This window comes from Acromyrmex echinatior, chromosome 4 (assembly GCF_024713525.1).
Source record: "Acromyrmex echinatior isolate Ae372 chromosome 4, ASM2471352v2, whole genome shotgun sequence".
NCBI classification, from domain to species: Eukaryota; Metazoa; Arthropoda; class Insecta; order Hymenoptera; family Formicidae; genus Acromyrmex; species Acromyrmex echinatior.
This window is the reverse complement of record NC_141855.1, coordinates 14,192,195-14,214,680: the sequence shown is the minus strand read 5'-3', so window position 1 is coordinate 14,214,680 and position 22,486 is coordinate 14,192,195. Positions and strand designations below refer to the sequence as shown.

At 31.3% G+C, this 22,486-nt stretch overlaps 5 protein-coding genes across 9 annotated transcripts; all 5 read left to right on the top strand.

Moving 5' to 3' along the window:
* Positions 1 to 308: 308 nt before the first annotated feature.
* On the top strand, positions 309 to 7,492 carry LOC105148362 (4-vinylanisole receptor-like). 2 transcript variants are annotated; one of them, XR_015544888.1, is made up of 6 exons: positions 309 to 3,125; positions 5,434 to 5,533; positions 5,644 to 5,751; positions 5,949 to 6,104; positions 6,184 to 7,096; positions 7,346 to 7,492. XR_015544888.1 is itself a non-coding variant. In XM_011060063.2 (5 exons), exons 1-5 carry the CDS (start codon positions 2,302 to 2,304, stop codon positions 6,235 to 6,237), a joined length of 1,242 nt encoding a protein of 413 aa, XP_011058365.2. In that variant the 5' UTR covers positions 309 to 2,301; the 3' UTR covers positions 6,238 to 7,492. The 2 variants fall into 2 exon arrangements, 1 of the variants encoding a protein (XP_011058365.2); XM_011060063.2 differs by having other exon boundaries at positions 6,184 to 7,492.
* A 1,132-nt stretch (positions 7,493 to 8,624) lies between these two features.
* LOC105148401 (odorant receptor 22c-like) lies at positions 8,625 to 11,452 on the top strand. 2 transcript variants are annotated; one of them, XM_011060106.2, is made up of 5 exons: positions 8,843 to 10,206; positions 10,522 to 10,621; positions 10,729 to 10,830; positions 11,020 to 11,175; positions 11,254 to 11,452. In XM_011060106.2, exons 1-5 carry the CDS (start codon positions 9,389 to 9,391, stop codon positions 11,305 to 11,307), a joined length of 1,230 nt encoding a protein of 409 aa, XP_011058408.1. In that variant the 5' UTR covers positions 8,843 to 9,388; the 3' UTR covers positions 11,308 to 11,452. The 2 variants fall into 2 exon arrangements, with proteins under 2 accessions (XP_087261815.1, XP_011058408.1); XM_087405689.1 differs by lacking the exon at positions 11,254 to 11,452 and having other exon boundaries at positions 8,625 to 10,206; positions 10,933 to 11,089.
* A 3,197-nt stretch (positions 11,453 to 14,649) lies between these two features.
* Positions 14,650 to 16,836, top strand: LOC105148363 (odorant receptor 10-like). Of its 2 annotated transcripts, none has more exons than XR_015544891.1 (5): positions 14,650 to 15,616; positions 15,716 to 15,815; positions 15,942 to 16,099; positions 16,179 to 16,334; positions 16,558 to 16,836. XR_015544891.1 is itself a non-coding variant. In XM_011060064.2 (5 exons), exons 1-5 carry the CDS (start codon positions 14,820 to 14,822, stop codon positions 16,606 to 16,608), a joined length of 1,215 nt encoding a protein of 404 aa, XP_011058366.1. In that variant the 5' UTR covers positions 14,650 to 14,819; the 3' UTR covers positions 16,609 to 16,836. The 2 variants fall into 2 exon arrangements, 1 of the variants encoding a protein (XP_011058366.1); XM_011060064.2 differs by having other exon boundaries at positions 15,942 to 16,052.
* A 132-nt stretch (positions 16,837 to 16,968) lies between these two features.
* On the top strand, positions 16,969 to 19,242 carry LOC105148364 (odorant receptor 13a-like). Of its 2 annotated transcripts, XM_011060067.2 has the most exons (5): positions 16,969 to 18,073; positions 18,486 to 18,585; positions 18,713 to 18,823; positions 18,893 to 19,048; positions 19,111 to 19,242. In XM_011060067.2, the coding sequence occupies exons 1-5, from the start codon at positions 17,286 to 17,288 to the stop codon at positions 19,162 to 19,164; spliced, it is 1,209 nt and encodes a 402-aa protein (XP_011058369.1). In that variant the 5' UTR covers positions 16,969 to 17,285; the 3' UTR covers positions 19,165 to 19,242. The 2 variants fall into 2 exon arrangements, with proteins under 2 accessions (XP_011058369.1, XP_011058368.1); XM_011060066.2 differs by having other exon boundaries at positions 18,893 to 19,242.
* Positions 19,243 to 19,389: 147 nt separating this feature from the next.
* On the top strand, positions 19,390 to 22,462 carry LOC105148366 (odorant receptor 82a-like). Its single transcript, XM_087405681.1, is given in 5 exon segments — positions 19,390 to 20,447; positions 20,597 to 20,696; positions 20,869 to 20,979; positions 21,126 to 21,314; positions 21,317 to 22,462. Coding segments are annotated over 5 exon segments (1,248 nt in total). The 5' UTR covers positions 19,390 to 19,638; the 3' UTR covers positions 21,356 to 22,462.
* Positions 22,463 to 22,486: the final 24 nt, after the last annotated feature.

Below are 22,486 nucleotides of genomic sequence, written 5' to 3'. Positions count from 1 at the left end.
GAATGCAGATTCAATAAGTAAGAAGGATTAAATTAATCCAAAAATCTAATACGTCTTTTATTCTTAGATTTTTAAAATAACTTCTAGTTCACTCTGTGTGATGAATGTAAATATTTCTTCTGCTACAATTTCATAATTATTTAGAAAAAAAACGGTTCATTAAAATTACAAATTATTTTAAAATGTTGATAAATTATTTCCCACATATATTATAAAATATATAATATATTTTATATATTTATAATAAACATGAATGTTAATTAAAATTCATTTAATAAAATTGTTTTTATTTTCTTTTTTTTCTGTTAACATTTAATCTTAATATTAATTTCCTGTTAATATCTTAATTGGGAGATTATAACTATTCGTATTTTATTTATATTTTGTCTCAAGAGTAGTCAAGAGTATATCAGATAAAACAGAATTTTTAGTAGAGATATTTGTGTTTTAAAGCAAAAGTAAGGCATACGATGTGCTAGTATGCAACCAAAGATATATCTTCTAATTTTCTAACGTAAAGAATTATATTTCGTAGATAAAAAATTTATCATATTTTCACGTAACGTGACTTATAACTGACAACACTTATTCGATAATTTTCTATCTTTATTACACATTATATTAAACTTTGTATGCAACAAGTTATACTGTAAATATCGATTGTGCACAGTCAGCCGACATAGTTACGTTCTTTCTGTCAAGAATAAGTCATACGTACTGCCGTAACTATTTGAATTGCCATAGGCAGTAGTAAAGACTAGAGATCCTATAATCGGAGTTTGGCGAAAGCGGGCACAACTTCTGATTGGTTCTCCATTTTGGTCCACTCGATATTCTTCAGGATAGCTTTGTACATTCTCGGAAAACGAATGCAAAGTAAAGAAAGAGATGAATAGCTATACAAGCAGATGAGTAAGATTGTAGTCAAAGTCTCGCTACAAATGCTTCGAAGCATTTGATGAGCCAATTAAAAGAAAGAATTTTACAAATTGACTTATCAAAAAACACTTTAAAGCATTTGTAACATTATATTGACCATACTTTAAAACCTGTGTCAAAGAGATTAGAAATTGTTCCGAGACCTCAGACAAAGAAAAAATTAATAAATTATAATTGCACAATTTAGCCAATTGATCAATTCAATTGGTTTCTTCAGATATTGTCGTCACGTGCCTATCATGTATTCTAACACTTTTTGCGTATGCACAAACAAAAAAAGTTCATCAAAAAAATGTGTGTTTTATAGCAAAGAATCTGTGTTTGTAAAGCAGCATTCTTAAAGAAAGAATCAAATATATTATTATACATATATCCGTTGACTAACTTTTGCAGAAAGGGGGATAATTCATGTAATTTAATAACTTGGTAAAACTGCATAAATGAAGAACAATGTCAACTGTTTGTAAAGCAGGAAATTTGTGTTTTTGAAGTAAAATATTAGTATTTTTGAAATAGAAAACTTGTATACTTATTTAAAAATTATCTACTTTATAAATATTCAATTACAACAATCTGACTTCTCAGCTTATGAATCAATAGTTAACAACTAAATTCAAATTGGCGGAGAAGGAATTATTAATTATGTTATGCCACTCAGAGGCGTGATCTTGACAACATATATCAAGATCAAGATCATTAGAGGATAGTCCCCTGTACTAAATAATCATCATGTTCTTTTTCTAAATATAACACATTAATCATTTAGTATGACATTAAAGAAAATATAAGAATAAGAATAAGAAATAAATATAGATTTAATAAATAAAAAGATGTGTGCATAAACTTTGACATTTATTCTATAATGTGATATTTCTTTCGTGTCTTATTTTTCTAATTTTTTCTCGTACTATTTACAATTAAATTCTCTAATGAATTTCAAAATATGATCATTATATTTCATAATATTAATACATTTAATACGTATACATATTCATCTAATTATCTAAATTTATGAATATCTTTATGTATAAATTTATATTACATATGCAATATTTTTATTCCAATGAAGAATTTATAAAAGAATGAGAATCGCGATACTTCTGCTTACCGATACTTCTCGCAAAACGCTCGTGGAAGAGATTATATGTCTTACGCATATAATTCACGGAACCAATATATCATACAAGGAAGAGGAAGAAAAAATCCTCTCTCACCCTTCATGGTTGTCAGTATGACTATAAAATGCACCCCTCAACTTCATGACGTAGATCGCTCTTTCCTTGGAACGCGCAAGCGCCTGACGTGACTACGTTTTCTCGACTTTTGTCCTTTCAGTACTACCTGAGCTTCCGTGCTTTAACGATGCGGAAATCACCCTCTACTCAAAAATCAAATCCAGTAACAACCGTTTACGATCACGAAAAATACGCGCAGATAAGTATCCAGCAGATCCGTTGGTTACTGAAGTCAATTGGCATTTGGCCCAATTCACTCAAATCATCTTCTTCGATACAGAAATATGTGCGCGTGCTAATGAACGTAATTTATCTCGGTATGGTGGCTTTTCTCTTCATTCCGTGCGTCTTCTACGTCGTGCTTGAAGTCGAAGATATATACAATATTTTAAAGTTTACCGGACCGTTATCCTTTGGTCTGATGGTTACCATGAAGTACTGCTCGCTGGCCCTTCATGGGAGAGATATCCGTGTATGTATCGAGCACATCAAGACCGATTGGAGAAATACGTGGTATCATGATGATCGCATGATTATGATTAGAAACGCGGAATTCGGCCGTCGTCTTATAATAATCAACGCGTTCATCGCGTACGGCGGTATCACGTTCTATCACATCGCTATGCCATTGAGCATGGGCAAGATCACAGAAAGAAATAGTAATCTGACGTATCAGCCACTGGTGTATCCGGTCGCAAAGATGATCGTCGATACACGTCATAGTCCAATTAATGAGATTTTCTTTTGGACTCAGTTCGCGTCGGGTGTCATTTCGCAAACTGTTGCGACCGCTACCTGTAGTTTGACTGCCGTTTTGGCAGTACACGCTTACGGTCGTCTGGAAATTCTCATGCAGTGGATTTTGCATTTAGTGGACGGGAGAGAGGATTTTTCTAATAACGTGGATGAGAGGCTAGCCATAATTGTGCGACAACATGTGCGAATTTTGTGGTAAGTTCGCTATACAGGAAATAACAATTATCTTCTTCTATATTTGTTGCATATTCAAAATTTTCATTATATTTTCATTTTTAATTTCCTATAATAACATTTGTAGAATATCGTGTTAAACTATTAATCATCTCATGCTTTTCTTTTCGCTAACACTATTATTATATATAGCAGCCTTTTTACAATCATTACGTCAATTGTGGAAAAGAATCCAAGACATGCAAATAATAGTTTGGAGATTTACAGATTACTTGATGGATCTGAAATAGACAATTCAATTTTAATTTCGTTATACGTGATCTCTGTTTACGAATATTCCTTTAAATCTTGCAATCAGTAGCATTAAAAAAAGGCATTTAATTACTTTAAAAACGAACTATTGAACGAATTTGTTGAAACTCTAAAATTTATTTTCACTTCGACTTTCTTTACGTTTAACGATAAAATTTACCAGCACCCTGTAAATAAAAATTTATTTGGCACCCTTGTGGGTTCCTTATTTCCTATTTTGACTGAATTTGTATTGCGAGATTTGGAGGAAAAGACTTTGAATTCTTTGAATTTTTATTCCATATTTTATATCAGACATGTAGATGACATTGTTTTGACCGCACCTAGTGATCAAGTTGACAACATGTTGACCAATTTCAATAGCATCTAGGAAAGATTTCCATTCACATTGGAAACTGAAAATAATAGATCTCTGAATTTTTTTTATCTTCTTAAACGCGAAAAAAATAAAATTATTGATTGGTATCACAAAAAAACTTTTTCAGGCAGATATTTATCCTTCCTATCAAATCATCCCATTTTCCATAAAATTGGTTCCATCTACAACATCGTCGATAGAACAATCCTTCTCTTACACCCTATTTTTCATCAAAAGAATTTTGAATTAGTAATCAACATTCTTTTAAACAATTGTTATCCTTTGGCGTTGATTTTCAACCACATCAACAAAAGGATCAAAAAAGTAATACATAACAAATTCAATTACAATTTTTCACAAAATAATAACGATTCAGTCTCGAACACTAAAAATAATAATGTCAAAAAACTTTTTGTGGTATCATATATACCCAAAGTCTCTAATTCTGTCACTTCATTTTTCAACAGGGTAATATTCACGATTGGACATAGTTAATTAAATAAATTAAGCTCATTTATTAGTGTTAAAAAAAATAAATTAGACAAATTTCAGAATCGAAATGTAGTTTACAAGATCAATTGTGAGGATTGCTCTGCGTTTTACGTGGGGCAGACGAAGAGACAATTGAAGATTAGACGCGTAATGCATGAGCATAAAGTGGGACTCTTCTGTAGATATTCTGTTGTTACTGAGCACATATTAAATCACAATCATAAATTTGATTGGGAAGATATATATCCATTTTAAATACAGAAATCAATTATAAAAACGGATGATCTCGGAGATGTCACATATAAAAAAAAAGGGAAATGGCATTAACTCACAAAAAGACACAGAGTATCTAGACACGTCTTACAATAATTTATTAAAATACGTCTAACGAAAATAAATAGGTCTCAATCTCTTATTGTTTATAATTAATCATTGTAACATTTAACCGATTTAGACGTTTTTATTGTGATTGATCTCCTGGTTTATATGTAAGTCTTAATCTTTTCTGTTCCAATTAATCTTGTTTTAACGTTTGACAATGACAATTTGATCAATTTAATAATGACATAATTCTATTTGACTCCTTTATATAAATCTTAATTTTATTTCAATTATTTATTGATAATATTTTAATTATACGATGTACATTATTATATCATTATTTTATATAATACAATTTAGGTAATATATCTGGACATCAATTTTGACTGAATATTATCCAAAATGATTTCATCAATTTTTGCACTCACATTATAAAACAGGAGTTCAAGACTTAAGGATATATCTTTTCCGTTGCAACTATTTGAAATGTACCATGATAATGAACCATACATAATGTTAATCTTTTGATATCGATTCTTTGTTTAATCATTGATGAAGAAGGACCTGTGTATTCCGAAACGTATAATTTTATGTCATTACTTAATGTTCTTCATTTAATAAATTTATGATATACTGTTATTAATCTCAATGGGCTCGATTATAGATCGTTCTTTTATAGATTTACTATCATTACGATTGGAATAACATTTTTTTAAAAACAAGAAAAGTTTATTGATAAAATCACTCACACAAAAATAATCATAAAAATTATATACTGTTTTCTTATTTGTAATTTTATGATTAATTGATTGTTATATTTTCAACTATATGTGAATTATTTTGCAGTTTTATTAAGTTAACAGAAAAAGTATTACGCCAAGTATCTCTTGTGGAAGTTGTAGGATGTACGTTGAACATATGTTTCACTGGATATTACATAATTATGGTAGGCACATCGTACAAAATGTATGAAAAAATTCACTATTCTACAATAATATTAGAATATGGTTGATGTATGCAAAATATGTTTCCGAAAATAAAATATCTTAATTATAGGAATGGGATAACGACTTTGCAATATATCTAACATATATTGTTCTGCTCATGAATTTCACCTTCAATCTTTTCGTATTTTGTTATATAGGTGAACTTGTTGCCGAGCAGGTACGATTTCGTACCGCCAAAAATTAAAATAAAAATTTTGTCTGCTGCTAACGCAAAATACATATGTGTAATACATTTAATAAAATTAATAAATTTCTTCAGGCTCAAACAAAATAAATCAATGTTGAATCATTGGATCATTGACATGATTCAACATTGATACATTTAATAAATTAATAAATCAATCCTGTACATAGTGCAAGAGGGTTAGTGAAATATCATACATGATCGATTGGCATCATCTACCAGGAAGGAAAGCTCTGGCTATTATATTAATGATTGCGATGTCCAATTCATCAGTTAAACTTACTGCTGGGAATATCATTGAGTTATCTATGAGCAGTTTTGGTGATGTAAGTACTGATAAATTAATTGTAAGTTTTATAGAATAAATTCTTAATTACATAACTCATATAAACATTTATTAAACAGGTGATTAAAACATCAGTTGGCTATTTAAATATGTTACGTACACTAACTACTTAAAAATTTTTCATGATATTAAATTATAATACTGATGACTGATATAAATTGCATTTGTTGCAAAATAAATAATAATATCAAACTAGCAATATATAATGTAGAAAAAGAAATAATAATTAGAATAAAACAATAAATTCATTAAAATAAAAAATAAGAAATATGATGATGATGATAAATTATTTCCTACATATAAATTATATAATATAATGTATTTTACATATTTTACATATTTATAAATTCAAATTTAAATGTATATTTATAAATATATATTTATAATTTTAAATATAAATGTTAGCCGAAATTCACTTAACAAAATCGTTTTTATTTCCTTATTTTTTTTATTTTTAATATTCTATTAATAATCATAATATTAATTTTTTATTAATAATTTGAAGCATATAATTATTTGTATTTTACTTATATTTTGTCTCAAGAATATATCAGATAATATACAGTTTTTAGTAGAGATATTTAAAGCAAAAATTCAAGTAAAACATACAATGTGCCAGTATATAGAACAAAAGATATATCTTCTAATGTATGGAACTATATTTCACAAATGAAAAATTCAACATGTTTTCACGTAACGCGACTTATAACTGACACCACTTATTCAGTCATTTCCTATCTTTCTTACACATTATATTGAACTTTATATGCAACAAGTTATGTAAATATCGATTGTGCACAGTCAGCCGACACAGCAACATACTTTCTCTCAGGAATAAGTCATATGTTCGCACATGTGCTGCCGTAGCTACTTGACTTACTATGGACAGTAGTAAAGACTACTGATTGACGCGCTCATGCACCGGATATAGTACAATGTGTTCTTGTACTCGTCCAAAATAGATATTTACAGGTAAAATAATAATTTACAGCCTTCAACTAATTGTTGGATCCTAAAACCAATAGATGTTTAGAATTTGATGATCAAAATTTTGTTGAAAATTCTGAAATTAACGAGTTACTCCTTGATAATTCTCACTGTGATACTCTCTATACGATACATTCTTATCGAATAAAAGGATGTCTGTTTAAAACTGTAGGCCGTGAAGCCTACAAGTGACTGGGATAGGATACATTATTGCTCGTATTTTTGTGTTAAAAGGGGATACGTAAATTTATTGAACATATGAGTATTGATTGGCGAATGGAAGAGATCGCGAGGAGAGAGCATTAAGACATGATGAGACGCTAAAGGAAGACAGCAATCGTTTGAGAGAATTCTAAACCAACAGGAATTACCGAATTGCAGGTTATCAATTTCTTCGAATTAGATTTAGATCACCAAATCCTTTTATACAATAAAAGTACGCACAAAATAAACACCGATCTCACTAAATTTGACGAAAAAAATCAGGAAAAAAATTAAAGCTTTAATTTATTTCAGCTCTCACAGCTGTCACCTCAGATAAAAATTCCCTTAGTGCAGAAATTCTGTAGGTCATATGTACCAAATGATATCTTCCCCAGAAGCGTATGACATGCACAAACAATCCTAAGTTTGCAAAATTGTGATTGAAGGCCTAACAAAAAAGATTTTCCAATATTAAAGTCGTATATTTGTATAACATTTACTTTTTTCCTTTTTTACAGATTTGAAAATCCTTTTCCACAATTAAAGTATACATATTAATACGTGTATGTAAGATGGAAATTTATTCCGAGAATGATAAAATTTCGAAATTGAAATCTTAAGAAAAATTTTTTTTCGTTCTTGATATAAACTTCACCTCACACATATTAATGCATATACTTTAATCTTGAAAAAGGATTTTTCGAAACTGTGAAAAAGAAAAAAGTATTTGTTATACAAAAAATTATGTAATTAAGTCGGTAATACAGACGGCTTTAGGATCCCATTAAGGAGAAGTCATCAGAGATCGCTGTTTTTCCAGCATAAAGGCATGTCTTTATATACTACTACACCAATATCTCACGCAATATAATACACGTAGTCGCATATTCGTATCAATTTTCGTATAACAAATTATCGCGATAAAGCGTTTAAGTCTAATTTTAAGAACTCTATGTTATTTGTTCGTGCAAACTTCGTGTGTGTGTATGTGTGTGTGTGTGTGTGTGTGTGTGTGTGTGTGTGTGTGTATTTGTGAATTACTATTTCATAGGTACAGATTGTAAAACTTTCGTATCAAGCAAATGTTGTCACGATAGCTTCAGACGCCTTGTTACATTAAAAAATGATAAAAAATACATTAATTTCGAAATTTTTGATCGTTCTCCGCACAGACTCCACTTTTTAGACACGTATTAATGCGTATCCTTTAATCCTGGACAAGGATTTTCGAATCTGTGAAAGAGAAAAATATTATATATTTGATATATAAAAATTATATGATTTAGTATTAAAGAAAGTATTATTTGATATTAAAGAATAAGAATAAGAAATAAACACAGATTTAATAAATAAAAGGTGGTGCATGAACTTTGACACTAATTCTAAAATGTGATACTTCATTCATGTCTTATTTTTGTAACTTTTTTGTCACACTATTTACAATTAAATTCTCTAATGAATTTCAAAGTATCATTTTATTCCAAAATATTGATTCATTTAAAATATATATTGTAATTATATAATTTTATATATATGTATATGTATATATAATTTAGTACATATGCAATATTTTTATTTCAAACAAGAATTTATAAAAGGAGAATGAGAATCATGGTCCTTACCGATTACTCTCGCAAAACATACTCATGGAAGAGAATACATCTTACGGGAAATTAAAAATAAAAATGTAATGAGAATTTTGAATATGCAACACGTGTAAAAGAAGATAATTGTTATTTTCTGAATAACGGACTTAGTACAAAATTCGTACATGTTCTTGCACAATTATGGTTCGTCCACGTTATTAGAAAAATCTTCTCTCTCGTCCATTAAATGCACAATCCACTGCTTGAGAACACATAACTCACGAAAGTGACCAATATATCAGAAAGAGGAAGAAAAAAATCCTCTCTTACGCTTCATTGTCAATATGACTATAAAATGCACCCTTTAACTTCATGACGTGATTGATCGCTTTTTCCTAGGAAGTTGAGCGCGCAAGCGCTTAACGTGACTACACATCCTCGACTTTCGGTTTCCTTTCAGTACTATCTGAGCTTCGGTGCTTTAACGATGCGAAAATCATCCTTTACTCAGAAATCAAATCCGGTAGCGATCGTTTATGATCACGAGAAATACGCGCAGATAAGTATTAAACAGATCCGTTGGTTACTGAAGTCACTTGGCATTTGGCCCAATTCACTCAAATCCTCTTCATCGATAAAGAAATATGTGCGCGTGTTAATGAATATAATTTATCTTGGTATAATGACTTTTCTCTACATCCCATGTCTCTTCTACGTCGTGCTCGAAGTTCAAGATGTATACAATATCTTAAAATTCGCCGGACCATTGTCCTTTGGCCTGATGGTTACCATGAAGTACTGCTCGCTGGCCCTTCATGGGAGAGATATCCGTGTATGTATCGAGCATATCAAGATCGATTGGAGGAATACGTGGTATCATAGTGATCGCGTGATTATGACTAGAAACGCGAAATTCAGCCGTCGTCTTGTAATGATCAACGCGTTCTTAACATACAGCGGTGCCACATTCTTTCTTATCGCCATGCCGATTGGCATGGGCAAGATTACAGAGAGTAATCTGACGTATCAGCCACTGGTGTATCCGGTCGCCAGGATGATCGTCGACACGCGTCACAGTCCAATTAATGAGATTTTCTTTTGGACTCAATTTGCATCAGGTATCATTTCGCAAACTGTTGCGGCCGCTACCTGTAGTTTGACTGCCGTTTTGGCAGTACACGCTTACGGCCGTCTGGAGGTTCTCATGCAGTGGATTATGCATTTAGTGGACGGGAGAGAAGATTTTTCTAATAACGTGGACGAGCGGCTGGCCATAATTATGCAAGAACATGTGCGAATTTTATAGTAAGTCCGCTATTCAGAAAATAACAATTATTTTCTTTTACGTGTTGCACATTCAAAATTCTCATTCCATTTTTATTTTTAATTTCCCGTAATAACATTTGAAGAATATTGTGTTAAACTATTATTCATCTCATGCTTTTTTTTCGCTATAACACTATCATTACGAATGTAACAAAATTTTTTAGAAACAAGAAAAGTTTATTGATAAAATCACTCGCACAAAAATGATCATAAAAATTATACATTGTTTTCTTATATGTAATTTTATGATTAATTAATTATTGTATTTCCAATTACACGTGTATTATTTTGCAGTTTTATAAAGTTAACAGAAAAAGTATTGCACCAGGTATCTCTAGTGGAAGTTGTAGGATGTACGTTTAACATATGTTTTCTTGGATATTACACAATTATGGTAGGCACATCGTACAAAATATGTGGCAAAACTCATTCTTCTGCAATAATATTAGAATATCGATGTACGCAAAATATGTTTCCGAAAATAGAAAATTTTAATTGCAGGAATGGGAGGGCGGCTTTGCAATAACATATATTATTCTGCTTATGAATTTTGTCTTCAATCTTTTCGTATTTTGTTACATAGGTGAACTTGTTGCCGAGCAGGTATGATTTCATACCTTCAAAAATTAAAACAAAAATTTTTTCTGCTTCTAACGCAAAATACATATGTGTAATACATTTAATAAAATTAATCAATTTCTTCAGGCTCAAACGAAATAAATCAATGTTGAATCATTGGCATGATTCAACATTGATACATTTAATAAATTAATAAATCAATCCTGTACATAGTGCAAGAGGGTTAGTGAAACATCATACATGATCGATTGGCATCGTCTACCAGGAAGGAAAGCTCTGGCTATTGTATTAATGGTTGCGATGTCTAATTCATCAATTAAACTTACTGCTGGGAATATCATTGAGTTATCTATAAGCAGTTTCGGTGATGTAAGTATTTATATAAATTAATTGTAAGTTTTATAGAATAATTTTTAATTGCATGACTCATAAACACTTATTAAACAGGTGATGAAGACATCAGTTGCCTATTTAAATATGTTACGTACACTAACTACTTAAAAATTTTTCATGATGTTAATTTATAATACTGATGATTGATATAAATTGTATTTGTTGCAAAATGAATAATAATATTATATTAGCAATACATAATTTAGAAAAAGGAATAATTACAAAATAATAAATCCATTAAAATAAAAAATAATTTTAATGTTGAGAAATTATTTCCCACGTTCACAGTGTATAATGTATTTCACATATTTTATATATTTATATCAAACATAAATGTTAGCTAAAATTCACTTAATCGCTCTTTTTTTCTTTTTATTTTTAATATCTTATTAATAATCTTAATATTAATTTCCTATTGATATCTTAATTTGAAGCGTATAATTATTTGTATTTTACTTATATTTTTTTGTCTCAAGAGTATATCAGATAAAATAGAGTTTTTAAGTAGAGATTCAAAGCAAAAATTCAAGTAAAGCATACGATGTGCCAATGTGCAGAACGAAAGGTATAATGTATGGAACTATATTTCACAAATGAAAAATTCAACGTGTTTTCACGTAACGTGACTTATAACTGACACCACTTATTCAGTCATTTCCTATCTTTCTTACACATTATATTGAACTTTATATGCAACAAGTTATACTGTAAATATCGATTGTGCACGGTCAGCCGACACAGCAACATACTTTCTCTCAGGAATAAGTCATATGTTCGCACACTTGCTGCCGTAACTACTTGACAGGCAATGGTAAAGACTAGTGATTGAGCGTTCTCCACGAATAAAGTACAATGCGTTTTTTCGGTAGCCGTTCAAAATACACGTTTACAGGTAAAATAATAATTTATAACCTTCAACTAAATTGTTCTATCTTGAAATCAGTAGATGTTTAGAGTTTGATGATCGAGAAGATTTTATCGAAAACTTTGAAATTAACGCTCTTAGTCGCTCCTTGATAACTCTCACAGTGATACTCTCTATATGGTACATTCTTCTGGAAGAGAAAGATGTTCGTTTAAAACTGTAGGCCGTGGAACCTAAAACCAAATCACTGGGTTATTAGGGTGATATAAATTATTGCTCGTATTTGTGTTAAAAGGTCAGATATGTAAATTTATTGAACATGTGGAGATTGATTAGCAAATGGAAGAGATCGTGAGGAAAGAGCATTAAGACATAATGAGACACGCTAGAGGAAGACGCAATATAGCAAGCGTTTAAGAGGATCCTAAAGCGAAGCTCGAATTTCGACAAAGTCACCAGAGGTCGATGTTTTTTTTAGCCCACCGACATGTCTTTATATACCAAATCTCACGTAACCTATGATACACGCAGTCGCGTATATGATATGTTATTGACACATTCGTGTCAATTTTCGTGTAACATATTCATTGTGATAAAGCGTCTAAGTTTAATTCTAAGAACTTTACGTTATTTGTTCGTGCAAACTACGTGTGAATTTCGTAAGTACAGGTTGCAAAACTTTCAAGCAAATGTTGTTGCGACTTGACTGCTTGAGATATCATATTATACTATAAAATGATAAAAAATATATCAATTTCAAAATTTTTGATCGTTCTCAGCATACAACTCATCTCCACCTCATGAACACGTATTAATGAATATGCTTTAATCCTGGAGGATTTTCGAAATCTGTGAAAGAGAAAAAGATTACATTTGTTATATAAAAATTATATGATTTAGTCGGTAATATAGATGGCTCTCTTAAGTATTCATCATTATGCAAGGTGGTATTTTTTTGTTACAATGTAACGAGGGAAATATCACCGATACGTGGTAATCGGCAATGAAACGCAATAAGTCATTTAATGCATTCTTCAATATGATTTGGACATAAAGGACACTAATTTTATCCGCACATTTCTTATGAATTTTGATTCTCGGTCAAATCTTCTCATATTTTAGGAAATTGTAGTTCCAGGTGTCCTGATTAAAAGTGTCAATAGTCACAATCAATAGTCTCCTGAAATTTTCGAGATATAATAAATAGTTAATTCTATTTCGGATATTGGGCGATATAAACAATTTCGATCCCACATAATCTTACAGCTTAAAAAAATACAGCTTAAAATAGATGAATCTTAACATGCGTAATAAGGTTTCCATAATTGCATTGCGCTTCGCGATCTCAGTTGTGGCTAAAAATGATAATAAGTAAAATAATTATAAAAATAATAAGTAAAATAATGATAAAAATAAGTAAAATAATAATAAAATTATCAATAGAGTCTGAATTTTTCCAATGACCATTGTACCGATTTGAGTCAACAGAGCACGTTTCACACGATTCTTCTCACTGCTACTCAACTTGGGTAATGTTAAAGGTCGGAAATTGTATGCACATTAACTTTATTGATATGACATTACTTATTGTTTATTTTTAGCCACAATTAAGATTGCGAAGCGAAATGCAACTACGACAGTCTTATTTCGCATGTTATAATGTTCATTTAGATATTTTTTTTCAAGTGTGTAGGATCATGTAGGAAGATTGTTTATATCGCCCAATATCCGAAATAAAAATTAACTAAGCTTGAACAATTATATCTCGAAAATTGTTAATTTTAGGATGTCGCGCCCATTGACATTTTTAATCAGGACACTTGGAGGAATTACAATTTTCCAAAATATGAAAAGATTTAACCGAGAACTAAAATTCATAAAAAACATGCCTCCTTTAACCTATATGTGATCCTATGCTACAGCCTTTCGTCCTTTATCATGAACAACATGGTGCATGATAAAGGTCAAGCATGGTTTGGTCGTATTATTCGCGACATACGCAATTTGGTAATGTTGCGGCTTATAGAACTGGAAAGTTTCTTAAGAAGAAACAAGAAAAAAACGTCAGAGAAATTGGCTCTGGTCGAGCGTTATCTGTAAGCATTAAGGCAAGATTGCTGTATAATTTATCATTATAAACATTTGCACTATTTTTAAACATTTTTAAGGAAATGATCGAATGTGTAAATAATTATTAACTTGAATTTATTTGAAATTAGTATATATCGTTTAAAACTTTAACCATGTAAAGTTTATATGATATGTAAATATCATATAAACGTAAATATATATATCACATAATAAATATTTTACATAAAATTATTATACTTTGTATTATACACATAAAAGTTATGCATAATGTGCATTTTAATAGTAGATTTTTGTAATATTACAACTTGTAATATTACAACAATCTTTTCATTTGTGTGTTTTATAGATCTTTAGTTAGTATTTAAAAAATGTGCGATAGAAAAAATTAATTTTACAAGTACAATGCAAGTTAAGTAATTCATGATTCTATACGCTCACTTATGAAGCAAAATGTGTACTGCACGCGTCACAGTTTGCATATTATCTACATATCCTTACTTGCAACTGACGGTGCAACAAGTAGTGGTTATCGATTAGCACAATGGTCCGCCTCTTGCACGTAACTCTGAATGAAGACCTGCGCAATAGTAATATTGACTTCTACTGAGAAACGGGATAATACCGAGAAAATGGTTAGTATTTTGCGCGCTTTCAAAGAACGACCATGACGATCGCATCTGATACACCAACATCGGTTTCGTATCGCCGTAATGAACATCACGATTATAGTCTGCAATTGAATCGTTGGTTTCTAAAACCAATCGGCGCCTGGCCAGAATCGCGTGTTACCACAATTAGCGAGAGACTCCTGTTGAAAATTATCCAAATAATATGCTACGCCCTCATAGCTTTCACGATTATTCCTAGCATGATGTACTTCTATCTTGAGGAACAGGATCTCGATACCAAGATGAGATTAGTAGGTCCCGTAAGCCATTGGATTATGAGCTCATTAAATTATAGTTCTCTGCTATGGCGCGGCAAAGACATACGTTGCTGCATCCAGCATATGGAGAAAGATTGGTGCATGGTGCGAAATGTGGATCGCGGAGCGATGCTAAGATACGCCAAATTCGGCCGATCTATGGCCGCATTTTGCGCCGTTTTTCTGCACTGTGGTGTATTCTCGTACAGTGTAGTGAACAGTTTAACGCCGATAATCATCGTGGTCGGCAATGAAACTGTTTCGGTGCGACGATTGCCTTGTCCGTTTTACAGCAAGCTGCTGGATACCAGCCACGATCCGACGAATGAGATCGTGCTAATGATACAATTCCTGTCAGGTTTCATAGCTAATTCTATCACGGTCAGTGCTTGCAGTCTTGCTGGGGTTTTCGCAATGCATGTGTGCGGCCAATTCGCCGTGCTCTACACGTGGTTGAATGAATTGACAGACGAGGAAAAACGAACCGCCGAGAATAAATTGGCAAACATAATCGAGCATCATCTACGTGTACTAAAGTAAGGTATCACTAATCCAGTTATAGTAAGGTATTTGTAATAATTGCAATATCAAATGTAAATCAATCTTAAAATTTGAGAAAATTATGATATTTTTAGTTTTATATCACGCTTTGAAAAAATCATGAATCAAATATGCATGGTGCAATTATTTGGATGCACTTTGAATTTGTGCTTGCTTGGTTACTGTTCGATTAAGGTATGATAAAAATATAATTAATAAAAATTTTTTTTAATACAAATATACATATACCTTTTGAAGGAATGTACTCTTTTTTTAGAAAAATATTTTTGTTTCTTTTTATAATTTGTTTTATAATTTCAGGAATGGGATGAAAAAAACACGAAGACTATAACAACATATGGTATTCTTTTCGTATCTATATCTTTCAATATCTTTATATTTTGTTATATCGGTGAAATAATCACGGAGCAGGTAACGCGTGCAAGTGAACCACAAAACTGCTTGTGTTTTGGAATATAGTAAAAATATTTAAAATATTACTGATTCATTATTCTGCACAAAAATATTCTCGTTGTATTTAATATAAAATTACTGCAGTGTAGAAAAGTTGGCGAAATGGCTTACTTTACCAACTGGTACTATTTACCTCATAAAACTGCCCTCGATATAGTGCTGATAATATCGAGATCCCGTGTTATAATTAAAATTACTGCTGGAAAATTGATTCATCTCTCCTTAATGACATTTGGCGATGTAAGTATAGATGCAACACCAAATATTTTTATGATAAAAAATGAGGCTTTGTTTTCTTCAATACCTATCTTTTATTGTGTTTTTGCATAGCATGTATTATAAATATTTATACATTTTTTGTTTAAAAAAAAAAATTTAACGTAATAAAGCTTCAAAAAAAAGAATCATATTGACAAAAATCTTTCACAAAATTTATCTTATTTTATTTGTTGTTTCTTTCTAGGTAATTAAAACTTCTGTAGCCTACCTAAATATACTTCGTACTGTAATGTAATATATTATATGAAAATACTAAATAGATGTCAATTAAATAGATAAGCAATAGGAGATTATTCTTATATTCTATTATAATTCGAAGCTTTGAGTACACATAATGCTACTTTTCTTATCAATAATAATGAAGTCTTTATGAAATCATCGAAATTATCATAGTATATAAAGAATTAAAGTATGTATGTATATAAAGAACATACGAAATATAAATACATAAAAATTCACTCGATACATGCATTTCAAAGTTCATAAAATATTAAAATTGTTATTTTGTGCTCTTTTTCTTTTAATACAATATATTTTGTGAATGCATCAGAAAGCGACGCCGGGGGCGAACAAAGCAACAAGTTGCACTATCGATCAGCATGAAATTCCGCTTTCTCGCTCGCAACGTATTTCCACCCATGAATCAATAAAATGTATCAATTAAAAAATTACATTGTATGTCGCGTATGAAAAATGATTAATACAGAGCACTTTGTTTGATTTTGTTTGATTCATTGAGTCAACGTATAGAAACATTCGCAATGACGTTATTGAAGCGACGAGTCCGATGACACTGGTCAATCGATCAAAACATTTGTGGTGGATTCTTCTTCTCTCGCGCAGACGCTACAGCGACTAGGAAGCCAGTCTTCAACAGTCGATTAGTAGCTGTCGTGCCGTCACGTTGAAATCATGTGTCGGTCGGTGACTAAAGATCTTCACGATCACAGTGTGCAGTTGAATCGGTGGTTTTTAAAGCCAATAGGCGCGTGGCCGCAAGAACCCACGACTTCTAACAACGAGAAAGCTGTGTCTCGAATTTTGATATTCATCTGCTACTTCTTGATAGCCTTCACCGTGATACCGTGCGCATTAAATGTCTTTTTTGAAGAGAAAGATATCGAACTAAAACTAAGAGCAGCCGGTCCGCTGAGCCACTGGTTCATGGGCGGATTGAATTATTGCTCTTTATTGCTGCGCAGCGCTGACATACGTAAGTGCATGCAACACATGGAAATGGATTGGCGGATTATGAAGCAATCGCGGGATCGCGAGATTATGACGAGAAACGCGAAGCTGGGCCGATTCGTGGCAGGTTTCTGTGCAATATGCATGCACGGTGGCGTGTTTTCCTACAACATCGTATCCGGTATGACGACAGTGATGGTGTCGATCGGTGACAACCAAAGCGTCTCGATGCTCCAATTACCTTGTGCCTTTTACAACAAATTAATAGATACCAGATACAGCCCGGCAAATGAGATTGTTCTTATGACACAGATGCTGTCAGGTTTCATAGTGAACTCCACCACTGTCAGCGCTTGCAGTTTAGCTGCGGTTTTCGCTATACATGCGTGTGGTCAACTCGATATTTTGATCTTACGTCTAGGCAAGCTCGTCGAAGGTGAAGATGTGGAAAAACATGAATCGGTCCATAGGAGGCTGGTCAATATTGTGGATCACCATCTACGTGTTCTAAGGTAATACTAGATTTAAATACTAGATAATAAAATATAATTTTAAAAAATCTATGTATATGTATATACATGTACACATATAAACATGTTTTTTTATGTAAAAAAAAACTATTTCAAAAAGTCAACCTCTACTCAATTTAATATTTAATAATACTTCATAAATGGTTAAATTATAATTTTGTATTTCATATGATTTTTTTTTAATTTGCAGACTATTAATATTCTTTCTTTTGAATAAAAAAAACTTTATAATAAAATTTTTTATTATAAAGTTTGTTCAAATTTTATCATACAATATATGTATAATACATGTCAACTTAATATTAAATAATATTTAATAAACTAAATATTTAATAAAAATTTTTTTGAGATTTACCAAAGTTTTTTTACTGATTGTATTAAGTTTTGACTTTAGATTTATAGGGTTCATCGAAGACGTTATGCATCAAATATGTCTGGTAGAATTACTTGGATGCACATTTAACTTATGTATGCTTGGATATTACTCCATTACGGTACGCTAATCATCTTAAAAGGTGAATATAGTAGAAAGGTAGTTGAAATTAATTTAATAAGACTTTGGTACCATCTGAAAATTTTTATCTCAAGAAACTTATCTTTCATACATTATGATTCTTTCAGTGGTGGAATAAGATTGACAGAAAGGGCATAGTGGCGTACATTATCGTATACATATCCATGAGTTTTAATATTTTTATATTTTGCTACATAGGTGAAATTTTAACGCAACAGGTAAAAAAACTGACGATGTTACTGGCGCAAAATTAACATTTGCATATTTAACGATGCAATATTTCTTAGTGTAAAAAAGTTGGCGAAATAGCATATATGACCGACTGGTATCATTTACCTCATAAAACAGCCATGAGTTTGATCCTAATTATATCAAGATCGAGTGTCGTAATCAAAATAACTGCTGGAAAAATGGTTCAACTTTCTCTCGTAACTTTCAGTGACGTGAGTATCTTTCTTTCAATAGATTTCTCTTTAAATTTTTTAAATCATCTTCGTCATTTTAGGTTATCAAAACGTCTCTCGTTTACCTAAATATGTTACGAACTGTTACAATGTGAATCTGCATGTGATCTAGAAGAATCTCAATATTTATTTACTTGCATAGTATTTTTAAATAAAGACACTTAAATAACAAATTTATATATTAAAAAATATTATATTTAATTATTAATTCATTTACGTATAAAGTTACATTCATAGTAGTCTCAAGATCACGATGATGCGGTTCCTCTGCAATGCAGGTGAAACCACAATACACAATTTGAAGTAACTTTCCATATTTGTTTAATATAATATTGTAATATCGCTGAAACATTGTAAGTGCCTTCAAGGCGCGTTTTCCGCGCAAAAAATCAACGCAGCACTTCCGCGAACAATTATTGATCAGTCATGCACGCGCCTCTCTCACAAAGTACATCACCCTATCCGTTCACCAAACCGCTCCAGCTAAAGATTCGCGCAGGCGCTCGATAGAACGTAACTCCAGCCGATGCACCGTTTGTCGCAGTCAGTGCACGTGCGCCTTCCGCAAAATGATCATGACATATTCCGATCATGTAACAAGAGGCACCAAGTTCTCCTATAAAAGCGATAATGATTACAGTCTTCAACTGACTCGTTGGTTTCTGATACCAATCGGTGCTTGGCCGCAAATGAGCACGGCGACAAAAGTGAAGAGACTCTTTTCGCACATACACATTTTAACTTGCGCGTCTTTAATAGCGATCATTATGGTGCCATGTTTGTTATACGTATTACTGGAAGAAAAAGATACCGATATCAAATTGAACATCGCAGGTCCGCTAAGTCATTGGATGATGGGTATGATTAATTACTGTTTACTCCTTACGCGTAGCGACGATATTCGTCAGTGCGTGTTGCATATGGAGACGGACTGGCGGTATGTTCGGAAAATCGAGGATCGTCAGGTAATGATACGACAGGCCAAGATCAGTCGCTTCATCACCGGATTTTGCGCGGTGTTCATGCAGAGTGGCACATTCCTCTTCGCTATAGCCAAATCGCTGTCAACCACTATCGTCATCGTGGGCAATGAAACTGTCTTAATACATCCGATGACCTGCCCAATGTATACCAAGTTTATCGATACGAGATTCAGTCCCACGAATGAGATCATAATAGGTGTAGAGTGGTTATCGTGTTTTATAGTGAACTCTGTCTCAGTGGGTGCTTGCAGCCTCGACGCAGTCTTTGCAATGCACGCATATGGTCAGTTGGACGTGCTGTTTTCATGGTTAAACGACCTCGTGGATGAAGAGGGAAATGAAAGTGCCGAGCAAAGATTGACTATTATCGTGGAACATCATTTGAGAGTGTTGAGGTATTTTATTTAAATATCGAAGATTGCATCAAAATATTATTAAACTATTATTCACAGATATACCACACATTTAACATTTCACATAAGCATTCTTCTTATAAATTAAAAAAAAATATATATCACATATGCTACAATTGCACACGTTTTAGTTTTATATCACGTATGGAAACCATTATGCAACAAATCTGTCTCGTGGAATTGCTGGGATGTACGCTGAATATGTGTTTACTTGCATATTATTTTATTACGGTACGCTAATAATGTGAAAAGTAAATATGTGATATAATTACATTCTGTAATTTTGTACTTACTTATAAAAATCAAGAAGTTACTTATAAAATATCAAATTTAAATCTTTAATATAGAATATTGAAAGAAAAGTTTTTCATTATCTAAAAAATCTTAAACTTTTGTTTTACAGAATATGGACTCGTTTGATATGGCAAAAACAATATCATATGTCATTATATACCTATCTATCGCTTTCAATATTTTTATATTTTGTTACATCGGTGAGATTCTCACAGAACAGGTAATAGTTGAAAAGCCAAGTTAAGATAATATTTGACAATTATTCAAGAAAGTTTATATTTATATTTAACTTTCGCATTTTGTAATATTTCTTTGACTATTTTTTACGTTTTTAAACAATAAAAAGATAAAGTTTAAATTTATTAGTGCAAGAATGTCGGCGAAAGAGTATATATGATTAATTGGTATGAATTACCACACAAAACTGCTCTTGGACTTATATTGGTAATAACACGATCGAGTAACGTCATCAAAATAACTGCTGGAAAGTTATTTCAAATGTCTATTGCAACTTTCGGTGATGTAAGTAATATACTTAAATTTATAACAAGAATTACATTAATAAAAAATTGATATATATTGTACTTACTTTATAATTATTTATCAAAATTATCATTAACGTTCCTAAATCGATTGCATTTTTCCGTTTAATAAAATCATACATGAAGAGGCATTAAAAATAATCGGAATTTGAGTACGGCCATCTAGACGTAGTAACTCGTTACGTTATTAAGGGTCGCAAGTTGAAACTATTTTGAAAAAGTGTATCAAGTGAAGTGATTCTTGATCGACTGATCGCATACAGGAAAACTTGCAAAAGAACATTGTTATAATGCTGCAATGTTGCTATAATGATTTGTGCTATACAGGATTTCTTAGTCGATGAATTTTTTTTGTCTTTGCAAGCAAATTCAATGATTTTTATTATAATTGATAAAAAAAGAACAAAGTATGTACGTAAAATTTTGTTTTCTTTTAAACAAATATGTTGTAAATAATATTTAATAATATTTATTATATATTTAAACAAATATGTTAAAAATATTTTAATGTTTCAAGGAAGAAATAAAAAGTCATGAAACATTTTATTAAACAATTCTAATTATTTTTAGGACCTTCTTCGTACTTACATTCAACTTAAAGCTTGTTATTATGAGCTTTTCAAAGCATTGAAACAGTTTCAGCAGCAAATTTTCTTTCAAAAGAGCAAAGCTTCAGGTAAACTCTCTATTCTTTTTTTTTAATAACAATTTTTTTAAAAATAAATTTGCTTTCAAACACAAAGGAAATCAGTCAATCCAGAACATACGATCTCTAATGGCATAACGCTTTACTACGTCCAGTTGTATGCTGCACTCGAATTTCAATTATTCTTGTGTCCCCCTCATATTAATTCGAACTTATTTTAATTAAAAATTTTCCGGATTTTGAATTTATATCATAAATAGGAAGGAAGACGTTGCTGTTTCAGGTAGTTAAAACTTCCATGATATATTTGAATATGTTGCGAACGATGTCATCCGCTGCGTGAATTATATTAAATTAGAAAAAGTAAAAAGTATATTTTGTATAGAACTGGTAGTATATAATATAGTAGAACTATTTAATAAATAGAAATTATGTTGAACACAGTACAATTTTTATAATTACGCTATTTAAACGAACAATAAAGTCGCATGTCATCCAACTTTCCCAAAATTAAAGATTAACGTTTAATATAAACAAAA